Below are 20,161 nucleotides of genomic sequence, written 5' to 3' on the forward strand. Positions count from 1 at the left end.
AATTAATTAAAAGTTATAATTAAAATTTATGCAACAATAACTTTGTTAAACAATTATTATTTTTATATATACTTAGAATATAATTTTGTAAATGTAAATATTTTAGACTAAAATAATCATAAATAGACAAAATTAAATTATTTTATTTAAAAATTTGCTAGAATTACAATAATTGGTCATAATTTACAGTAAAAATAATACAAGTTTTAAAATTACAGTATAAATACAATGATAAACTAATATCATATGATAAAAATTAAGTAAATATAAAATTATTAAATATAAATAATATAAAACTCAGTAATAATAAATAAACTCAATAAAAGTATTATACTGTGTATTATATTTTGATATAAAAACACATTAACTAATTAATAAATTTAAAAGTTTATATATTTTTAAGAAACATGTATTAATATATAAAGTTAGTATTAATCAATATTTTAAAATATCGATACAATTAAAACAATGAATTTAAATATATATTTGAACTTTTGGTCGTATTATTCTCATAGTTGTTGTAGTCATTGGTTGTGACGATAATATTGGTCTCTCTGGAGCACCGTTTGTGTCCATTACAACCACCGGAATCACTGATGGAGGTATCGATGATGGACCAGCTTTTGGTGAGTCTGGTTTTGAAGTTAATGATGGACTCATTGATGGTGATGAATGTAGTGATGGTTGATGTGATTTACAATGAGGAACAGCTGATGATTGCGATGGCGGGAAATGTGATGAAGGCGGCGGTGGTGGTGGTGGAGGTGGTTGTGGTGACTGCATGTAAGAATGGATGGGTTGTTTGACTGATGTATGTGCGGCTACACTGAATACTTGTGGCACCGGTATCTTTTCATCAATAAACAGATCGTCTTCGTGTGTATAATAAACTGCTCCTTGTTTTCTATAGAAGACAATCACTGCAATTATAATAAAAACTAATGACATGATTATAAAAATGGCTAAAATTAGTCCAATTTGTGGCTCTGAAGCAGTGAGTCTTAATTGAACATTTGGATCAATACACCACTCGAGATCAAACTGATTGAGTAAATGTAAATATCTTGAGGATAGTTGTAATGGTGACAAACACTTTATACAATGCTGAAGACGAGACACTTCTTTAGAGTAACGATGGCATACATTGAAGTAAGCGGTGGGAGAACTATCGATCCATTCCATGGCTGGCATTATATGACATCTAAAACAAGACCAGGGATTGTCGTTTAAGTAGATGGCCTCCAGTTTGGACAATGCATTGATTTGAGCAAACTGTTGATATCCCAATCCATAGATCTGATTATGCGATAAATCCAATGATTTTAGATTAATTAGTGGATGGAAGAGACGGGCGCTTATGTTTGCAAACTTATTGTACGTAAGATTCAATGATAACAATGAATCCAAATTATAAAAAGTGGAGTCAATGAGGGTATCATCCAATGAATTGAATGCAAGTGACAAATGATTTAACCTCTTAAGCGGTTGTATCAGATATGCCACACTTGTTGTCGAATCAATTAATTGTCGATTTTCGTTAGCAGTCAGTTGTCTTAATGAATCAGATAACGGCTCAAGAATTTTGGTCTGAAATGACGTAAACTTATTGTCTGAGATGTCCAGTGATGTAACGCTTGAGTTGCAGAAAGTGCACGAATAGATGGCATTTATCTGATTGGATGACAGATTCAAAAAGTCGAGTCCGTGAAGACCACTGAACGTATTGTCCAATAGTACTGATAATCGGTTTCCATTAAGAAGAAGCACTTTTAATTTTACCAATAAATTGAACTCATTTGACGCCAAATAAACAAATTGATTATAACTTAAGTCGAGATATGTTAGGTTTGGAAGACCTTTATATACGAGAGAATGCATTTTCTCTAACAGACATTTCGACAAATTAAGAACCGTTAGATTTTTTATATCTTTGAAGTCGTCGGCATATATTTCCCGCAATGGATTACCGCTGAGATCTAGCACTTGAAGATTATCGAGCTTAAAGAATAATCGCGGAACTAGTTTTGTAAATCGATTTCTGGCCAACGATAGTGTCGTTAAATTTGTCAAATAGCGAAACGCAGCCGACGGTGCCCGAGACAGATGATTGTCGCTCAGGTCGAGTGTCAGCAAATTGTTTAATTGATTGAAATCGTTGTCTCTTACGATACTAATACTGTTATGACTTAGATTGAGTAGTTTGAGTGCCTTTCCCGGCCAGAAGGATGAGTCGCCAATTGCCGGTAGATTACTGTACGTAATGTGCACTTCTTCTAATTGGTGTAACTCCAGAAATATTCGGCCCAACGCTATCTTATTGGCATTACTTTCGGGGGCTGTTATGTTAAGTACCTGTTATGCAATCAAAATATATATAATGTTAACATTTTTGACAGTTTTTTTAGCAAATTGTATTAAAATTTCAGATATATAATTTAACTTATTAAGATAACACATATTTCAAAATTATATTATGCAGTATTTTGTATTTATTTAATTATATGTACTGAATAAATAGTATTATAATAATAGAATAAATAAACAGTATTAAATCAAAATATATATATATATAACACCAATATTTCGTTAGTTAAAAATAATTATTGATAATTTAAAATACTTAAAATTAAAATATTAAATTTTTATCTAAATAATTTTTTTTATTTAATTAAAAATTCACTTTACTCAAACATATGAATAATTAATAGTTATTATTAATCAATTAAATAAATAAATTAGAACTCTGTATATTCTTTAGTAATTTAACTATGAGTTAATTTAAGTTGTTTAACAAAAATATCAAACATAAATAATAATTTATCTATTTGTAAATCATTTAGATTGTTAATAAATAAATAATCATTTTTTTTAATTTTAAATTATCTTGTACAGTATAACTTAATAAATCACTATTTAATATATAATTTATTGTATTTATAAAATGATGAAATTGTAACATAACTAACAAATTTCTGAAAATATAAAATCTTTGTGTAAAATATCAATAGTATATGTAATAAAAATCTAAAGTTTTTATACATTTTACAAATGCGATGCAATGTAATAATTAAAAATTATCATCTAATTTATTATAATTTTTAATTAAATTAATATAATTTTTTATTTATACCTAAACAAACTGATGCAAAAAATCTCTTAATTTTAAGTTTAGAAATATCTTTAAAATCTTTTTTGTTTTTAACGATAGAGGGAAGGAAAATAATTTATTTGTTTGAAAACTAAAATCTAAAGTAAAGTTTTATCTATGAATAGGACTTTGATTATTACTTGATTATACAGTATTATATTGTGTTGGTTAGTTTAATATAAATATAGTTTATAATAAAAATAAAATTAATAAATTTAATTTATATTTTTTAATGTATGACATTTAAATAAAAAAGTAAAAATATTTAACTATAGGTTTGACAAAAAAAAATTTTTTTTTAATCACAAATGATTCTTGAATTTTATTTGAAATATAACAAAATTAAATTTTCAAAAAAAAATTTTCAAAAATAGCATAATAATAAATAATAAAAAGATTTATTTTTTCGATTTTAGTTTATTAACCTTAGGTTTATGAAGTTTTTTATTATTTCTATTACTTTTAATAATGTTTATAAAATCTAACATAATATTAATAAAAATTTATTAATATATTTTATTACATATTAAATATTTTGATATAAATAAATTATTTTGAAATTTATTTCTAAAATGTTTAGTTTAATTTTTAAATTTTATTACATATTTTTATTGTACATCATATTTGTACTACATATTATGTTATATTTTTTTAAAAATTAKATAATCATCTTAAAATATAATTATATTATTATATAACTATATTATATTATAAAGTTTTATTATTGATATTTTCATATTTTATTTAAGTATTGTTTTCAAACAAAATATTTATTCAAATACTATATGTAAAGTAAATGTTTGATTGTTTTTACAAAACTAATATTACTAGTGTTGTCAAACAAGATTTTATGTCATCCCGTCCCGTATTGTATAAGAATCGATGGACAATAATCAACATTATTGAATAAAAATGACATAACACTAGTTTCAACACCTCATCCATTAGTTAAACAAACAAATACTATATTTTACATATCATATGTCATTTGGTAAGTAAGAAAAAACTAATGTTTTTAAAAAAAATATTTTATTTGATATACAGTATTATTATGTGATTTTTAATATAACATGAAATTTTAAATAATTATATAGATTTTATTTGATTTAATAAATGAAAAGAAAAACTAATTGTTAACATTATATTATGTATAATATAACAATAAACCATTATTTATAYAATTAAGTATAAATAGATTGTCTAAATTAAATCAATTTTTTGTCATTTCAATGTTTTTTATGTAACAATATTATATCATAATAATATTAAAAAGTAAAAGTTATATTTATTATTCTTATATACTTTATAGAAAAGATTTATTTTGTTATAATTTATTTAATATATCTTTTTAAATATCCAATTTGACTAAATAGTTATACAGCAAAGTTTATTATTAGTAAAAATTTCATTTATTTTTATAATTCATATAAAAAAATTTTGAAACTACTTATGTAAATAAATACTTTATTTTCAAGAGTTTATTATAATATAAATTATATAATGAATATAATGAAATAGATTTTATAATTATAAAAAAACTTAAAGATAAGATCAAAGAGCAGAACTCACTTGAATTTCTTTATCCATTTTTTCGACGGGAATTCCTGTCAAACCTCCCGCAGAACAGATAACCCGTTTGCGGTTGAATTCGTCGGCCGCACATTCACACGGAGGCGATGGACATCTGCCGGGAAGWGAAGCCGAGAATACCGGTGATGATCTGCGGGCCACACAATTGTCAAGAGTCAAGCACTTGAATAACAATATTTGTATTATCAGTGAAGTGACACTTCCTTTGGCCATATCTTCCGGTCGATTAAAAGTAATGACTCTTTTARCACATTTGCTTTCTTTTCATAACTTGTTTTAATAAGATTTCAGACATTTGGTCGCATTTTAGTTATTACAGACACAGATCGTAGAGATTTTCTTTCTAATCAAACAGTGATGGGCTCTCTCAGCACACGAACATCTGGAAGCCAACTGAGTGTTAGGACTGGTTGTGTTCGTCCAATGCCTGCCACAGCAGACACGCGTACATTTCGGTTGAGCTCTCCGTCAAACTTAAACTTTTTTGCTGTGAGTCCTGTATTATATATACTATGCATTCAACTGATACTCTACTGTCACACAAACTAATATAATAGCCGACTCTCTCTCTCTCTCTCTCACCATTGCCTGTCATTTGGCGGCTTTTAGGGGAAAAAATACGGTTACAGTTATGTGTGTTGTGTGGTATATGTCTATATATATTGGATATGACTTATCAAGGAGTCAAATATGTGTTTGTATGTGTTGTGCTCCGGATATATTTGTGGAGCTCAACAGCACATGCAATCTCATCTCTCATATTATTCAATACAATACAATAGGCTGAACCCCAGCACCAGTAGACCACAGAAACTATATACACATAGTCGTGAGGGACTGCCCTTTGCTTAATACTCATCATTGTTTGGCAATGAATGCTTCAATGAATTATTGAGAGTAGCTATAAATATCTAAAAAACTTATAAAAATAGAGAGAGAGAGAGAGAGAGAGAGAGAGATGAATAAGGATGAAGTGATGGAGGGATAGATCGCCGGATATTATGGCAATGAGAGCAAATTATGTAATATATTTTGTCTGCATTTTCATTGATATCTGATAAGTACAGTACGAAAAAATAATAATTGGATTTTAGCGATAGTTTTTCATATAAAGTATTTACTTTAATCATATTTATAATTTAATTTTATCGATACTATGATATACTGAACATATGACTAATAACTGAAAGGACAGCTCATTCATTATAATTATTACTATTTTCATATATATTTGTTGCTAAATCATATCATTTTGTTGCTATTTATCATATTATTTGACATACAATTTATGTTATGTAAAAAATATAACATTGTTTGTAAAATTAACATTTTGTATATATATTATGCACAATATATAAATTATTAATATAACATTGGATGCAACTTGAAAACTATTTTTCATTTTCTATAACTCATTTTATTTCATTTTATTGATATATGCATTTGTATGCTATAATTTGATAGTTAACAACAATATAAATAGTACTAAATGATTGTTGTTTATTATATTGGATGATAAAAATTTATCAAAAGAGAGACTAATTTATGTGTCAATCAATATAACACAATATAACAAAAGTTATATAAATTAAAGAGTAATTGGAAACACAAGCAAATGGAAACCTAATTAGTTTTTGAGCCGTATTTGCAATTTTATCAATAATTAAGGCAAATACTGACATAAAACAAACTAAAACCAAATGATACATATAATCATACTTTTATATACACTATTATAATCCAAATATGAAAGAGAAAGTGATTTAAGCGAAAACCTATCGATTCGTTCCGTATTATTAGTCGACGGCTTAAAAGTTAAGTTCAAAAAACTCCTTTTGAATGACGAGTTAACATAATATGAATGATTCACAAGTTTGAGTCATCCCTCACACACACACACACACACACACACACACACACACACACATACATACACACAGATACACACACACACACATACATACATACACACACCAACACTCAACTGAGTCATTACATAGTTAAAGATTTCTGTTTTTTTTTAATATATTTCAAAAATACAACACAACAGTGTAAATGTATTATATTATACTGTATTATAAAGTATAATTCAAAAGTCAATATGATTTTTCACCGCTTGTTTTAACTGTAAACCTCATCACAAATTCTTTATGATTTTGTGTGTTTTATATTATTTGCTTATTATATCATATGTGATATTAAAGTACAGTATATATTTTATTACCAAACATCGGAAAATTTTTAAATATATATACATTATATATATGTATAATTAGTGTCAAAAAGTTTTAGCAAATATAAAATGTAATTAAAATAAAAACTATTCATTTTTACAATTATTCAAAATTTGGACTTCTGGGGCAAACTGGAAAAAAATATATTATATATAAAAGTGATTTGTAATGTTATGTATCCAACAAAATATTATAATACATTTATTTATTTATGATTTTGTAGTACAATATATAAAAGTAAATATTGTCAAAATATAATAATTTGATTGGTCATTTTTAACTTTAATTTTATTTTTTATAGTTGAGAGTGATAAATGATCTTGTAAAATTTATAATTTACATTTAAAATATGCTAATAATAAACTATTTATTTATTAAAAATTTACATAATATAAGAATAAAAGTGTTTGATTAATATTAGGAATATTCTTGAAAAATATTAAATGTGATATACATTTAGGTTTGCGATTTATTTAATAAATTTTGCAATTTATTAATCTCCACTTTGCGACCAATTTTTACACTTAAAAGTTTCCGAAATTTGTTAGCTATAAACATGACTCACAATAATTTGATTTCAAAAAAGCAAAACATCTAAATATGATTTTATGTGTTGACTGTTATATGTATTGCAATCAAAGCTCACATTTAGATCCCACTCTTTATAGTTATTATTAAAGTCACAAATATTGATATTATGAAAATAAATGCATTTGTGTTGCTTTCTGTCATTCACTCTTTCAGTAGATTAAGTTTCGTTGAATGTTATCTTTTATTCACATTTGAATGTATTTATATTAATATAACATACAGTATTTTATTATCGTATATTATATATAGTATTTAATATTTGCTATAATAATTGTATAATATTTTAATCATCTATTCTTGTTATATATTTTTTGATGACATACTTTACTACAATATCAATACACTTACTGTATGCTATTATTATACAATATACTGATAATTTAGCATATTATTACTATACGAATATCTATGATATATTGTATATGATAGCTATTATTGATGAAACAATTTTCTGTTATGGATCAATAATAATAATATCTAGAAAACCTATAGCTAAGACACATAAATTATAAGTAAAATTTATATTTATGAGTTTGTTTTACTAATGTATGAATACTTTTTTTATAGCTATTACATGTGTATACTTTTAATTGATTTTTATGGATCAATAACTTTAAAACATATTTATTTAATTATAGAACAATTACTAAACTGTATATAGTTTTGTTAACTGTTTGGTGAAGATTGTAATACGTTTATTATAAACATTGTTTGCATATTAAATTAAATGCAATTGTAAATTTATCTTAATTGAAAAATGCAAAATTTATAGTTTAGATAACTTTTAGTTACATTAATTTTAAAATTTTATGATTAGACAACAAAAGATTTCATTAAAAATTATGAATCATAAGTTACAATTTTGATAATGACTTTAATATTTAATTATATCTCATATGTTATTTTATGTATAACTTTATTGTACAGATCTGTGATAAATGAAATATTTCTAATTTGATAATAAAATTAATTTATATTTTATATTTAATGATATTTTATTTATTTTGTCTCTAACTGAAAATACTATTATAATTTACTGTTATTGTCAAAAATTATTTTATTAAACATATATTTTGTGACAATACAAACAAATAATAAAATAAAATATCGTATTTTTATACTATACTCTGTAATATATAGTATGTTATATAAATATAGAAACTACTTTAAAAATTAAGTAATTATCAAATATAGATTTACGATTAAATAAATATTTTTTAGTCTTATATACCGGTATAATATAATTATTTACAGCAATTTTTATAACATTTAATAAAAACATGTTACAATGTTTTACACATTTTAATTTTAAAATAATAGTCTATAAAGTATAGTAACAAAAATTTGTAATTATTATTAAATTCAAATATAGTATTATTAGAATTATTATTCATAAATATAAAAGAAATTCTTATTCTATTTATTTTATTGGAATTATAAAAATTTTATTAATAAGCTTATTATAAATTAAATATTTACTTTTATTGTAAATTTTTTTAGATTTTTGTTTTTTCAAAAAATTCAAAAAATTTCTATTTGTGTAACACTATTATTGATATCACATAAGACCTAATATTATATATAATTTATATACTATTGTACATTGAATTGATTTTTAGAATGACTGATATTTTGAGAAAAAAAACAAATAAATACTTATATTATAGAATTGTTGAAACATGTTATACATTCATTATAGAGAATAGTTTATATAYAATATAAACAACATTTTATAGTGTTATACACTAATATATATTTTTATACTAAAAAATAACTATAATATAAATTTATTTGAAGCACATTTGTCTTAAGTTATGTTATCCCCATTCATTCAATTGTACAGTATATCCAATAACCAACAAAATGTTTTTTTGAATGTTCATCCGTTATGATTTATAAAACTATATATTATAAAATATATTTTTATAAAAATATTTTTTTATAACTTTGATATTTTTTATATCAATTTATTGTAATCAGGGTTAAGCAATGGGTGGGGATAAGGTCAAAATACCCCACTAAAATGAGATTTTAGGATTTACTCCAAAATATGCAACTAAAATTAACTATTTGATGAAATAACAGTAATTATATTACAATTATAATATGATTTTAAAATAAAGTTAGTAAAACAATATATACTGTGTATAATAATGTTATTAACAATTTTTTAAATTTTAATTAAAATATATATATAATTATTTTCAATTTTATAATAAATTAAATTAAAAATTGAATTAAAATTAAGTAAAATAATTAGTATTTTGTCAATATTTATATAAACATAACATTAAAAAAAATCAAAATATGTAACTAAAAACATTAACAATTATTTAAAAAATAAATTATTTTACAAATAGAATATTATTTAAAGATAACTAAAATACTGATATTAAATCATTATACAGTTACAGTATAAAGTTTATATACAGTATATATTAATGTATTTTTAATTATTAAATAAATTTTAAATGTAGAATTTTTTCTTGACCCCTCCTTGATTTTGGATTTTATAAAAATTGTTTAAAAATACAATAAAAGTCTGCACCCCTATACCCCCAGATTTTTTGTTGTGTGACCATCCTATACAACCCTAAAATCCAAAACCTTGCTTAACCCTAATTGTAATTTTTGTAGATCACAATTTAGAAAATTATACAAAAAATACAGAATATTTTAATGCATATTTAATAATTGTTGAGAAATGGAAAGTTATAAACTTTTATTTAAAAATAATAGATTTTTTATATATATACTATTAATTAATATTTCATATTGTTTTTTAGATTTATATAAAAAAATTTATTAAAAAATATTGTTTCATTTCAAAAGAATGTTGAAATAAGTTTAACCAAAAATAAGTTTTTAATTATCTTTTTTTGATATATAATTGGAATTTACACTCAAAGCAAAGCAAACCAATATATCAATGAATTGAATCGATATTTGTCTTTCTTAACGACATTATTGTGGACACAGTTTTAGCTTTAAATTGATATAATAGTATTACATGAGTTGAACTCAAATCCAATTACAAGAAGTACTGGATATATAAACAAATTTTATATACATTTATCAATGTTTCCAATGGTGTGACAATCATTGCCAATGATGTCGTTGTTAGCAATGAACTACCAGTGCTTTCGACGGTCTCTTCCCACTAAACATTCTTTAAGTTTTTAGTCAGCTTTATATATAAGGRCTGAACAACACATATACACTGTATATATATATATAGCACTTCATGTCGACGACCATAATATAACGTGATTTATCACAACCACCAGTCCTTTACAACTATTACTATAACATTAGTATTGGACTTCTCTCTAATAAATATATCTTTGAGTACAACTAAAAAATAACTCTTAACTTAACTTAAGTGCAAAAATGAAAAGTAGTTTTTTAAAAAATTGTTTGTTCATTGAAAGCAAAATATCAATTTTAAGACGACTTTCACTGTCAATCGGTTTCAGTCACTATCTGTTTAAAAAATGTATTATATTTTTGTTGTGCATTTCAATCGTTTTTTTTTTGTGTACAAACAATTTTTGTAGAGAATTCTACTATTTTAATAATATATTTTTCATATATTATTTTTATCAACATTTTTTTAACACATAATGAGCAGACATTAAACATTATTTCACAAAAATACTGTAAATTACACTTTTATTATAATTTATATTATGAAAAAATTAACTTTAMTTTTATTTAGTCAAATTTCATGTCATTTCAAAACTTTCAGTTAAAAATAGATTTTTGTTGACAGTTAACAATAAATTATAATTATCAACTGTGTATTAATTTCAAATAAAATATTTAGATATCAAACAAAATTTGAAAAATACTAAACTTACTTTAGAAAATTAAATTTATATCTTTYCATTTATTTTAATATTAAATGGAAAATTTTAATTATAAACTAATTGATTAATTAATTAATAATACAATTAATTTGTACATTCATTCAATACAATTAATTTCATATATAGTCTGCAAAAACACATCTAAAGTCTCAATTGAGAGATTGTGTCGACAGTTATGTGAACTTTTTATTAATGATTTTTTTAGTGACATTTTGCTGAATTTGTACTCTTCTTACAATTTTTATATTTATTTCTGACAAAAAAAATCATTAATTTGATAAAATGTCAATCGYTTTAAAATATAATATATCATATCTATTTAGTTGTAATATTTCTGAGTATTGTATTGTTTAAAAATTTATATACAAAATATGCAAATAAATAGATGATTCAATTGAATTGTGATATAAAGTACAAATGATATTTGAGTCTTGACTATAATGTCGATAACCCATCCAATGATACAATTTTTTTCTTTAACTGGCGTTCAGTAGATAATCAATAAAAATGTGTCACATTATTGTATGGTTTTATCACAAATTCAATAAATTATTTGCAATCAAACAAAACTAATGTCCAATAAAAAGGCGGAGAGTTTGATAGGTCGGCGTTCATTACCGGTATATATATATATATATATATATATTATAGCYTATGATTGCCTTTAAATAATAGCATTTCTCTGATAATATATAATTTCAAAAAACTCAGATAACTTGTTGTGATTAAAACAAACAAAAGTCTTTTTAAAACAAAGTTAGAGAAAAATAAATGACTAAACTGTCTATTAAATTGAAGATCACGTTTGAGATCGTAATCAATATATAGTCGTGAACTATATTTGCAATATAAATGTTATCATAAATATATTTCCTGTAATAATAGTTATTGTACAGTACTTTACGTTAAAAYCTAAGTTAATGCAAAACTAATCTATAGTATTTTACTGTAAACTATAATAATTTATATATTTTTACCTATAAAAGTACTAATTATTGTAATTTATTATAAACTTATTAATATAAATTATTTTTTAATTCAAATTTAATAATTTCCAATAAATCTTTTTTTGCACAATATTTGTGTTATTAAGATAATAAAATATTATCTCAAATMAAAAAACATAACTAATTTATAAACTCTTGTAAACGAGATTTAAGTAATAAACTTATTAAATGCAGACAAAAGTGTTTTAATAGCCAACCAAACAAAGGACAGGTGCTCTCACTCTAAGCCTAATAATCCAATGGTTTAAACCCATAGTGTTTTTGTWTCTGTTTGAAGTCATAAATATTAGACACAGAAAAAACATTTTTACCATAAAATGTAGCGATGTTTTAGTCAATTATTGTTTGGGCTATCTTTTGCTCAAACCATTTGTTTGCCTTATTTTTACTTTTATTGTCTTTGCCTGTAATTCAATAAAGATTTGCATAACATATGCCATATATTATTAGTTCTTGTCTAAGGAAGTGTGTCTATCTATTTGCTGTGATATCTATAATAAAATGAATTTTTCGTAATGGATGTGAAACAATACATATGAAAAATAATTATATTACAAAAAATTATCATTAAATTAAAAAACAAAAACTGCTATTTTCCATAATATTAGCGACAAAATCATTGTTTTAGTTACTAAAGAGTGATATTATTATATGTATTTGTTTTTCATGTCTTTAGGGGTAATATCCATAACAGAAGTTTACATTTGCATTATATTCTTGATATTTATTGACTATACGACAAAAAAGATGAGATTCACGTATAATAATAATACTATAAGGTTTGGGTGGAGTGAACCTCGAGAGTGAATATCTATTTTTAGGAGAAAACACCCAAAAATATATTACACTATTATATAAACAATATATATATATATATAAACTATATGCCGGTATATATATATATATATATATATATATACTGTATATGAATATAATAATTGTTAAGGCATATCATATAGGAATCAACTTAAGCGCTGCTAAACAGAATTTCAAGTCATAAAATAGATTTATAACAAATAATTATCAAATATTTTTTGTTTTATTATAATATTTATTTATTTATACACTAACTCTAACTCTTTTTATATAAATGTAGACTATATATTAATATATATATATTATACTATACAACGTTTTTAAACTTTTTTATTACCTGAAATTTGCATTTTAAATATCAGTTATTATAGTAAAATAAAAATAAATGTTTAACCAGACAGTTATTTAAAATGTCAGACAATTAATAAAAATATCAAAATTAAATGATTTTTAGTTTTAAAATTACTTAAAATAAATATGATATTTATATTTTAAAATTTTAGTCTAAATTAAAAAAAATAATACACAATAATAATTTTATTATTTTAAAAGATTTATTTGTAAATTTGTATATAAGCTAATTATAAGTTAATACTTAAATATTTTTATACAAATGGTTTCAAATATTTAAAATTAGTTTTTTTATAAATTATAAATTATATTTTTATATTAATAATATATAATATAAATGATTAGTATTTTTATTGATTTAATAAATCAATTAAATGAATAGTCAAATGATTGCAAAAATGATAGGAAAACTCAATTAATTGCACAAAAGTATTGTTATCTTACCTAAAATATAGAAAAATTATGATAAAATTTTAAAAAATGATTTMAATTAAATTAATATATAGCTTTTAAGTATATTAATGTTTCCAAAGATAAATAAAAATGTAAATAATGAAATACTGTCACTACAAATGAAATACTAAAATAAAATGTAAATTTAAGTCAACAAAAAAAWTTCTTTCTATAATAGTTATCGGCAAAGAGGTTAAGCACTGTTTTTTTTGAATGACAATTATTTAAAAATCATTTTAATGACAATAATTTTTTATGTCTATTTTTAAATGTTTTTATCCGGTAGTCAGACATGGATCCAATTGATGCCATCATAATACCAGTGCAGACCCTCTTTTGGCACCGTTTCATAAGATTCACAGCAATTTATAGGACAGTTGCGCTTATTTTAAGGCATTTTCGTTGTATGTGTTTGTGGTGTTGTTATTAATGATACACAAATTGTAGTCTTTTTTAGTATTGAGACTTTGGGGTAAATAAATTTTATCGCTAAACATAATAAACATTAATTTGATTAATAATTATGCAAACTATGAGTTCGTTAACAAGTCTTTTAAAAATAATTATCAAACAAATGTTTACACAACACAAAAATTGTCAATTATTACACAAATTATTTATATATACTGTATATAAAAGTAGACTTCAGTCGAGAGGAACACAAAATATAATAAAGTTTTATGATATTATTTCCAATGAGATTATATTTATATTAATTATTAATCGATAACTAATAACATTTGATTAATTACTATCACTGTTTGCCTCCATATGTGGGGTTTTTAAAGGTAGTGGTCGCTTGTTTGAAGATTGGGTTCTCGCCCTAAAAATAAATGATAAAAATCAACATTAGATTATTAATAACTTTTATTAGACAAAAATAAGTAAGATTTGGTTGATTGCCATTAATGTTGTTAACAATTAATACATACAGTGTCCCACTTAGCCATCATCCTCTCCTTTTCAAATTTGGCGAATTCTCTCCTATCGTGAATTGTTGTCAACAGTTTCCATATGAGAAGCAATGCCAGACCAATGAGGACAATACCGACAATAACACCGATAACAATAGCCAACACATCTACCGGTTCGGGACAGTCTTTAGTATTCTGTGCGATCACATAAATACTGTCGTCTTTATCGTCGTATCGATATTTGAATTGGAATTTGCAGTCGTCGTCATCAATGAAGACACACAACTGTTCTCCGTCTCCCACTTCAAACTCGGACGTACCGATCGGATTAATATTACACTGATTGCACGCCTCCTCATCTAACGGTCCACTTTGATGGATACGGCACTGAACACATTCCTTGTATGCCTCACACAATGATTTACAAGTCGGACAATCTTCGCAATACTGACCGGTGTATTGTTCATCATCTTTTGGTTCACAAACACATTGACCGCAAACACATTTTCCTCTGCCATTACACTCTTTATTAGTTCGCGGATCAATACAGTCTTCATTAGATTTTTTGCAACTGCAGTCAGTTCCAGTCCAGTCATCATTGCATATACAAGTGCCGCACTCGCACTTTCCGTGATCGGGTCCACTGCACACTTTGCCATCATATCGATCGCAACTAAAGTTATCGCATTCGCAAAATTTTCCGGTCACTTCTTCTGGTTGTTCGCGTTTATAGCACTCGCATTCACCGCACCTATCATTTAAAATTGGTAATCAATTGGAGATAATTATCTTAAGTATCATTAATAAACTACATTACCTGCAGGCGCCTCTACCTGAACACACTTTTGTATCATTTCCTCGAATACAAGACTGTTCCTCTTCGGCAGGATTGGCGTCTTTGGCATCACATTCACATCTTCGGCCATAGAAGTTGCCATAACACGAACAGATACCACATTCATGTGTACCCCTGTGTTCACAATAGGGACTATTGATCTGTTCATTCCACGACTTTTCACAATCGCAATCACAAATCATTTCCAAATCAATGATAAGGGCGTCATTCAGACCGACCGGATATATCTGTATTGTTTGGTTCCATTCATTTGGATTGCGAGGACAAGAGGTGACCTCAATTTTGGCTTCAAATGTAACGGTGTCCCCAACTCTCAGTCCTCTACAGATTTTTGTCTCTTCTTTTTTCTGATTCAAACACGAAGAATAGTATGTGATCTTTACGTTATCAGTTGCGTTGTCTTTTAGTTCCACTGCAGATGTAATTTTCAGATATTCTTCTTGAATGAGTTCCACAACATTTGATGAGTCGTTTTCCAGTCGACCGGCTGTTGAGCCTTCAATCAATGGATTGCCGCCTTCAGCTAATTGTCGGTAAATGTCCACTTGATTAGCCGTAACGGCAAATATAAGGTTCACGTGATGTTCTTTGACTTTGTGGTTAATTTGACTGATTGATGGATAATCTTGTGTTGTACTTTCAGTGTAGAGTCCGGACCGATCCAAATGGCACTCCCCATCGTTCGGCTTTATAATACCGCCTAACTTTCCATCGCCAGCATAATGAAAGCCCGAATCCGTAGAGAAAACTAACATTTTTCTGGACTTTTCTCGCCATCCGATTTCGTTTTTACAGACAATTGCTTGCATTATAGCATCAAATCCCCCCTCAGGTGCGTCCAAATTACCAGATATTTGAGTTTCAGCTACTTTTTGTACAAAATCACTGGAATCGGTGTCCAATTTCATGTGATTTCTAAAACCATATGGAGCCGCACATCCAGAACACGGCTCATCCAATCTAAAATAAAAGAAAAAAAACATTTATAATCAATAAAAGTTTTAAATAAAATCAATGTTAATTTGACATACTTTTCCCTAACAGTGCTGACATAAGGCATGACAACCTTATCTACAAACGATCCAAAACCTAATCTAAAATTTGAAGTAATTTTCCTCATATTAATTGCCAATTGGTTGCCCAGTTGTGCTAATTTTTCTTTATCATCTTCCATGGATTTGGACAAATCCATTAAATAGTAGAGATCTACCGGATAATCTAATGTTTGTTTAAACTGAATGTGTACGCTATACGGCAAATTTGGACGGATCTTAAGGTGCACTCTTTGAGGCCTCATTTGTATCGGATCCACATCTTCAGATGTCCTATTGGACAGATCGTCATTACGAGTTGGACTAAATGAAGGACTCGGATAAAAGATTTGATCGAAACATCCGTGATCTGAGAGTCGATGAATAAAATCGCATCTGTGGTAACTGAAGTTACCCCTCTTCATACACCACCCGCACTGTGGGTTAGCTGTTATACATTCACTACACGTCTCCTTTGATGTACAGGGATTGCTATTTAAGTCATCGTTTTTTACTGTTATATAAAACATAAATAAAACAAACAAATATTTTTAATTATTTATTAGAATTTATTAGAAAATAATTTAGAATTATGTAGTGATAAAAGTTAATTAAAAGTTCAATAGTTTATAAACAAATAAATGGTTAGGAAATTCCTGGCAATTATTCCTATTGTTTTTAAATACTTACTTTGRGATACTGTGGCAGTGATTAAGTAAAATAATATGACTAATATATAAATGTAATTCATTTTTGCCTATAATATGTATATATATATTTATATAATTATTATTAAATTAAAAAATTATTATTTCCAAAATATTCATATAATTTTATTAAGTTTTGATGATTTGATAAAATGTATAATTTTTCCAAATGAGGAATCAGATTTCCTGAAAATAATAAAAATAATAATTAATTAATTAATGAATAAATAAATAACTTTTGTCAATAAATTTAATTTAAAAAAAAACAAATACGATTATATAAGATTAATATAAGATTAGGTGTTTTTAAAGTAACTTCAAAATTCACCGGAAATTATATAATACATATAAGTAATGCCAAAGTGTTTTATGGGCTGAAACATAGGCACCCAATGAGTTGGTTGGGTTGGAGTACCCGTTCTGTTAGTTTCTTATGTTAGTTATATTTGCATAGCTTTTAGATTAAAAATCCTTTTATGGTTTTATGGGATCTCACATTAATGTMTATATAATTCAATGCATAGCTTTWTATATATAACTAWATGAATATTTAGTTAAAATTTAATAATATATTTAATTAAATGAAAAAACAAATATAAAGTTTGCTTTTAGMGTTCAATAAAAATAACCACTCAATGGCAGTAAAAGAAAATGCAGTGAAATATTTAGTATTCACTGTAAATGTTATTACAATATATTTCTTTAGAAACACAAATTGCTTTGAAATATCTAAACAAACCATAAAAACCGCACAAACATAATATAATGTGAGTTTAGAGTGAAGTTCAGGGATGAGGGGATGGCATGCATTGGGATGGGCAGCACATGTGTCAGAGAAAGAGAGTTAGGGTTAAGGTTACTGTAGACCATATTAACCGCGACTGGACTCTGGTTATGGACACATCATATACTATATACAGTATATACCGAATGCTTATCCATAGGACTAAACACAACACTACTGTTTAAACTTTTGTACTATGAATTCAAATCATCTCATTTTGTCATCTTTTTTGACACAAATGTGTGATTCATTTGTGTCAAAAACYATGAATGAGAGCCAAAAATATATATATTTTTTCAAAATTTGAGTTCATTTCAAAAGAGAGTCTTTTCATACATAAATAAAAATCTCTTCAAATATATATTTGCAGTACTTTTCACTCAATTCGTGACCTAAAGAATTAGGTTTTAGTTGTTTTCATTATATCAAACAAACAAATAAAACAAATTTTACGGTATATTTAGTGTCTCTCTAAATAACATAATGTGTATAAGTTTACAACTTGTAGATAAAGTATAAAAAGTATTTTATTTTATATAATGATTTAAATTTTAAAAAAATGATTCACTTTAAAAAACCAAATGTTTAACAAATATTAAATAAAATATAATTAAATAAATATATTTTATAATTACTTTTATGAGTCACATATCTCTGAGAAATACTAAAATATTTTTCAATTATTGCCGCATATATTGTAGTCTAATATATAGCCGTTTCCACAGCAATACAATACTTATATTAATATTATTTTATATAAGACATAAAACTAATAATAATTTTCACGCCTTATAATATCAAAAGCTTATATATATATATATATTAATATTTACAAGTATTAAGAAATTAATAAAATGTTTATTTAAAACTAAAAGACTATACGATATTAATAGATATAAGTTATATAATAAACTTTTTTTATATAAATTAATACAAAGCTGTCATTTATTTTGTTTATTTACTAATAATTGGCTCTATTTTTGATTAATTACTAATAAAAATGTATTTAATGTGAGAAAAAACGATAATAAAAGTGCAAATTAAATATAAAAATAATTAATAAAATAATATCGCTTTTATAAAAGATGCATATTATTTATATATAACATTAAAGACAACAATAGTATAAATTTAATTAATGTTAAATTATTTGATGTAATTATTAATTATAAAACTTATGACAGTTTTTATAAAAGTAATATCAATAAAATTATAAAAATGATAATAAAAGTTGATATATTAGGCAAATATACTAAAAATAGACACAAGTTTTGTAAAATAATTTTAATGGTATACAYACTTACCAAACATTAATAATAGTAATAATAATAATAATAATATGAGATTCAGTTATGTATAACAAATGAGTTGATATTTGAAATATTTAATGAACAGATGTTTAAAACATTTCAATTTAAATTAAATATATAACAATTTTGGTGATAAAATACATATCTAATGATAGTAATCACTGTTAATAATAAGTATATCGGATGAGAATTGCCATTAAAAGTGTTATTAATTGAATAAAATTAAATTAATTGTAAAATCGGATGCATTTGTGTGTTATTAGTGGATAAACACTAATAACAACATTCAATGCAAAAACATATAGACATTMACTGGATCTGAGAGTCACTAAAGTAATGGATATTTTACTGAGATTTTTAAGGCAAACCCCGCAAACAGGCCTTACTTTATATGGAATGAGTCTTTCAATGGTTTAACTCTGGAGGATGTCTTTGACATCACTGGTTATCCCTTTTCAACATTAGATGGAGTTTTTCAAACATCAAAGGATGCCTTTTCC

The 20,161-nt window shown here is 24.9% G+C and overlaps 2 protein-coding genes across 2 annotated transcripts; both read right to left on the reverse strand.

The window, feature by feature from the left end:
- Window positions 1–474: 474 nt before the first annotated feature.
- Window positions 475–4,951, reverse strand: LOC128964991 (insulin-like growth factor-binding protein complex acid labile subunit). The gene is made up of 2 exons (XM_054311650.1): window positions 4,718–4,951; window positions 475–2,352 (listed from the first exon to the last, which is right to left on the reverse strand). Exons 1-2 carry the CDS (start codon window positions 4,949–4,951, stop codon window positions 475–477), a joined length of 2,112 nt encoding a protein of 703 aa, XP_054167625.1.
- Window positions 4,952–14,711: 9,760 nt separating this feature from the next.
- On the reverse strand, window positions 14,712–17,368 carry LOC128965557 (integrin beta-PS-like). Its single transcript, XM_054312265.1, has 4 exons — window positions 16,861–17,368; window positions 15,791–16,789; window positions 14,992–15,724; window positions 14,712–14,882 (listed from the first exon to the last, which is right to left on the reverse strand). Exons 1-4 carry the CDS (start codon window positions 17,283–17,285, stop codon window positions 14,814–14,816), a joined length of 2,226 nt encoding a protein of 741 aa, XP_054168240.1. The 5' UTR covers window positions 17,286–17,368; the 3' UTR covers window positions 14,712–14,813.
- Between the last annotated feature and the right edge of the window lie 2,793 nt (window positions 17,369–20,161).

This window comes from Oppia nitens, unplaced genomic scaffold (assembly GCF_028296485.1).
Source record: "Oppia nitens isolate AA-2021 unplaced genomic scaffold, nextdenovo-longstitch-racon4-pilon3 scaffold10_pilon_pilon_pilon, whole genome shotgun sequence".
Classification (NCBI taxonomy): Eukaryota; Metazoa; Arthropoda; class Arachnida; order Sarcoptiformes; family Oppiidae; genus Oppia; species Oppia nitens.

What these genes read in the sequence shown, in the direction of transcription:
- LOC128965557 (XM_054312265.1), bottom strand. Translation starts at nt 17,285, where the DNA reads ATGAAGAGGGGTAACTTCAGTTACCACAGATGCGATTTTATTCATCGA. An exon ending in GTCAGCACTGTTAGGGAAAA is followed by an intron (nt 16,790 to 16,860) that starts GTATGTCAAATT and finishes CTTTTATTTTAG; the next exon opens with ATTGGATGAGCCGTGTTCTG. An exon ending in TGATGGCTAAGTGGGACACT is followed by an intron (nt 14,883 to 14,991) that starts GTATGTATTAAT and finishes ATTTATTTTTAG; the next exon opens with GGCGAGAACCCAATCTTCAA.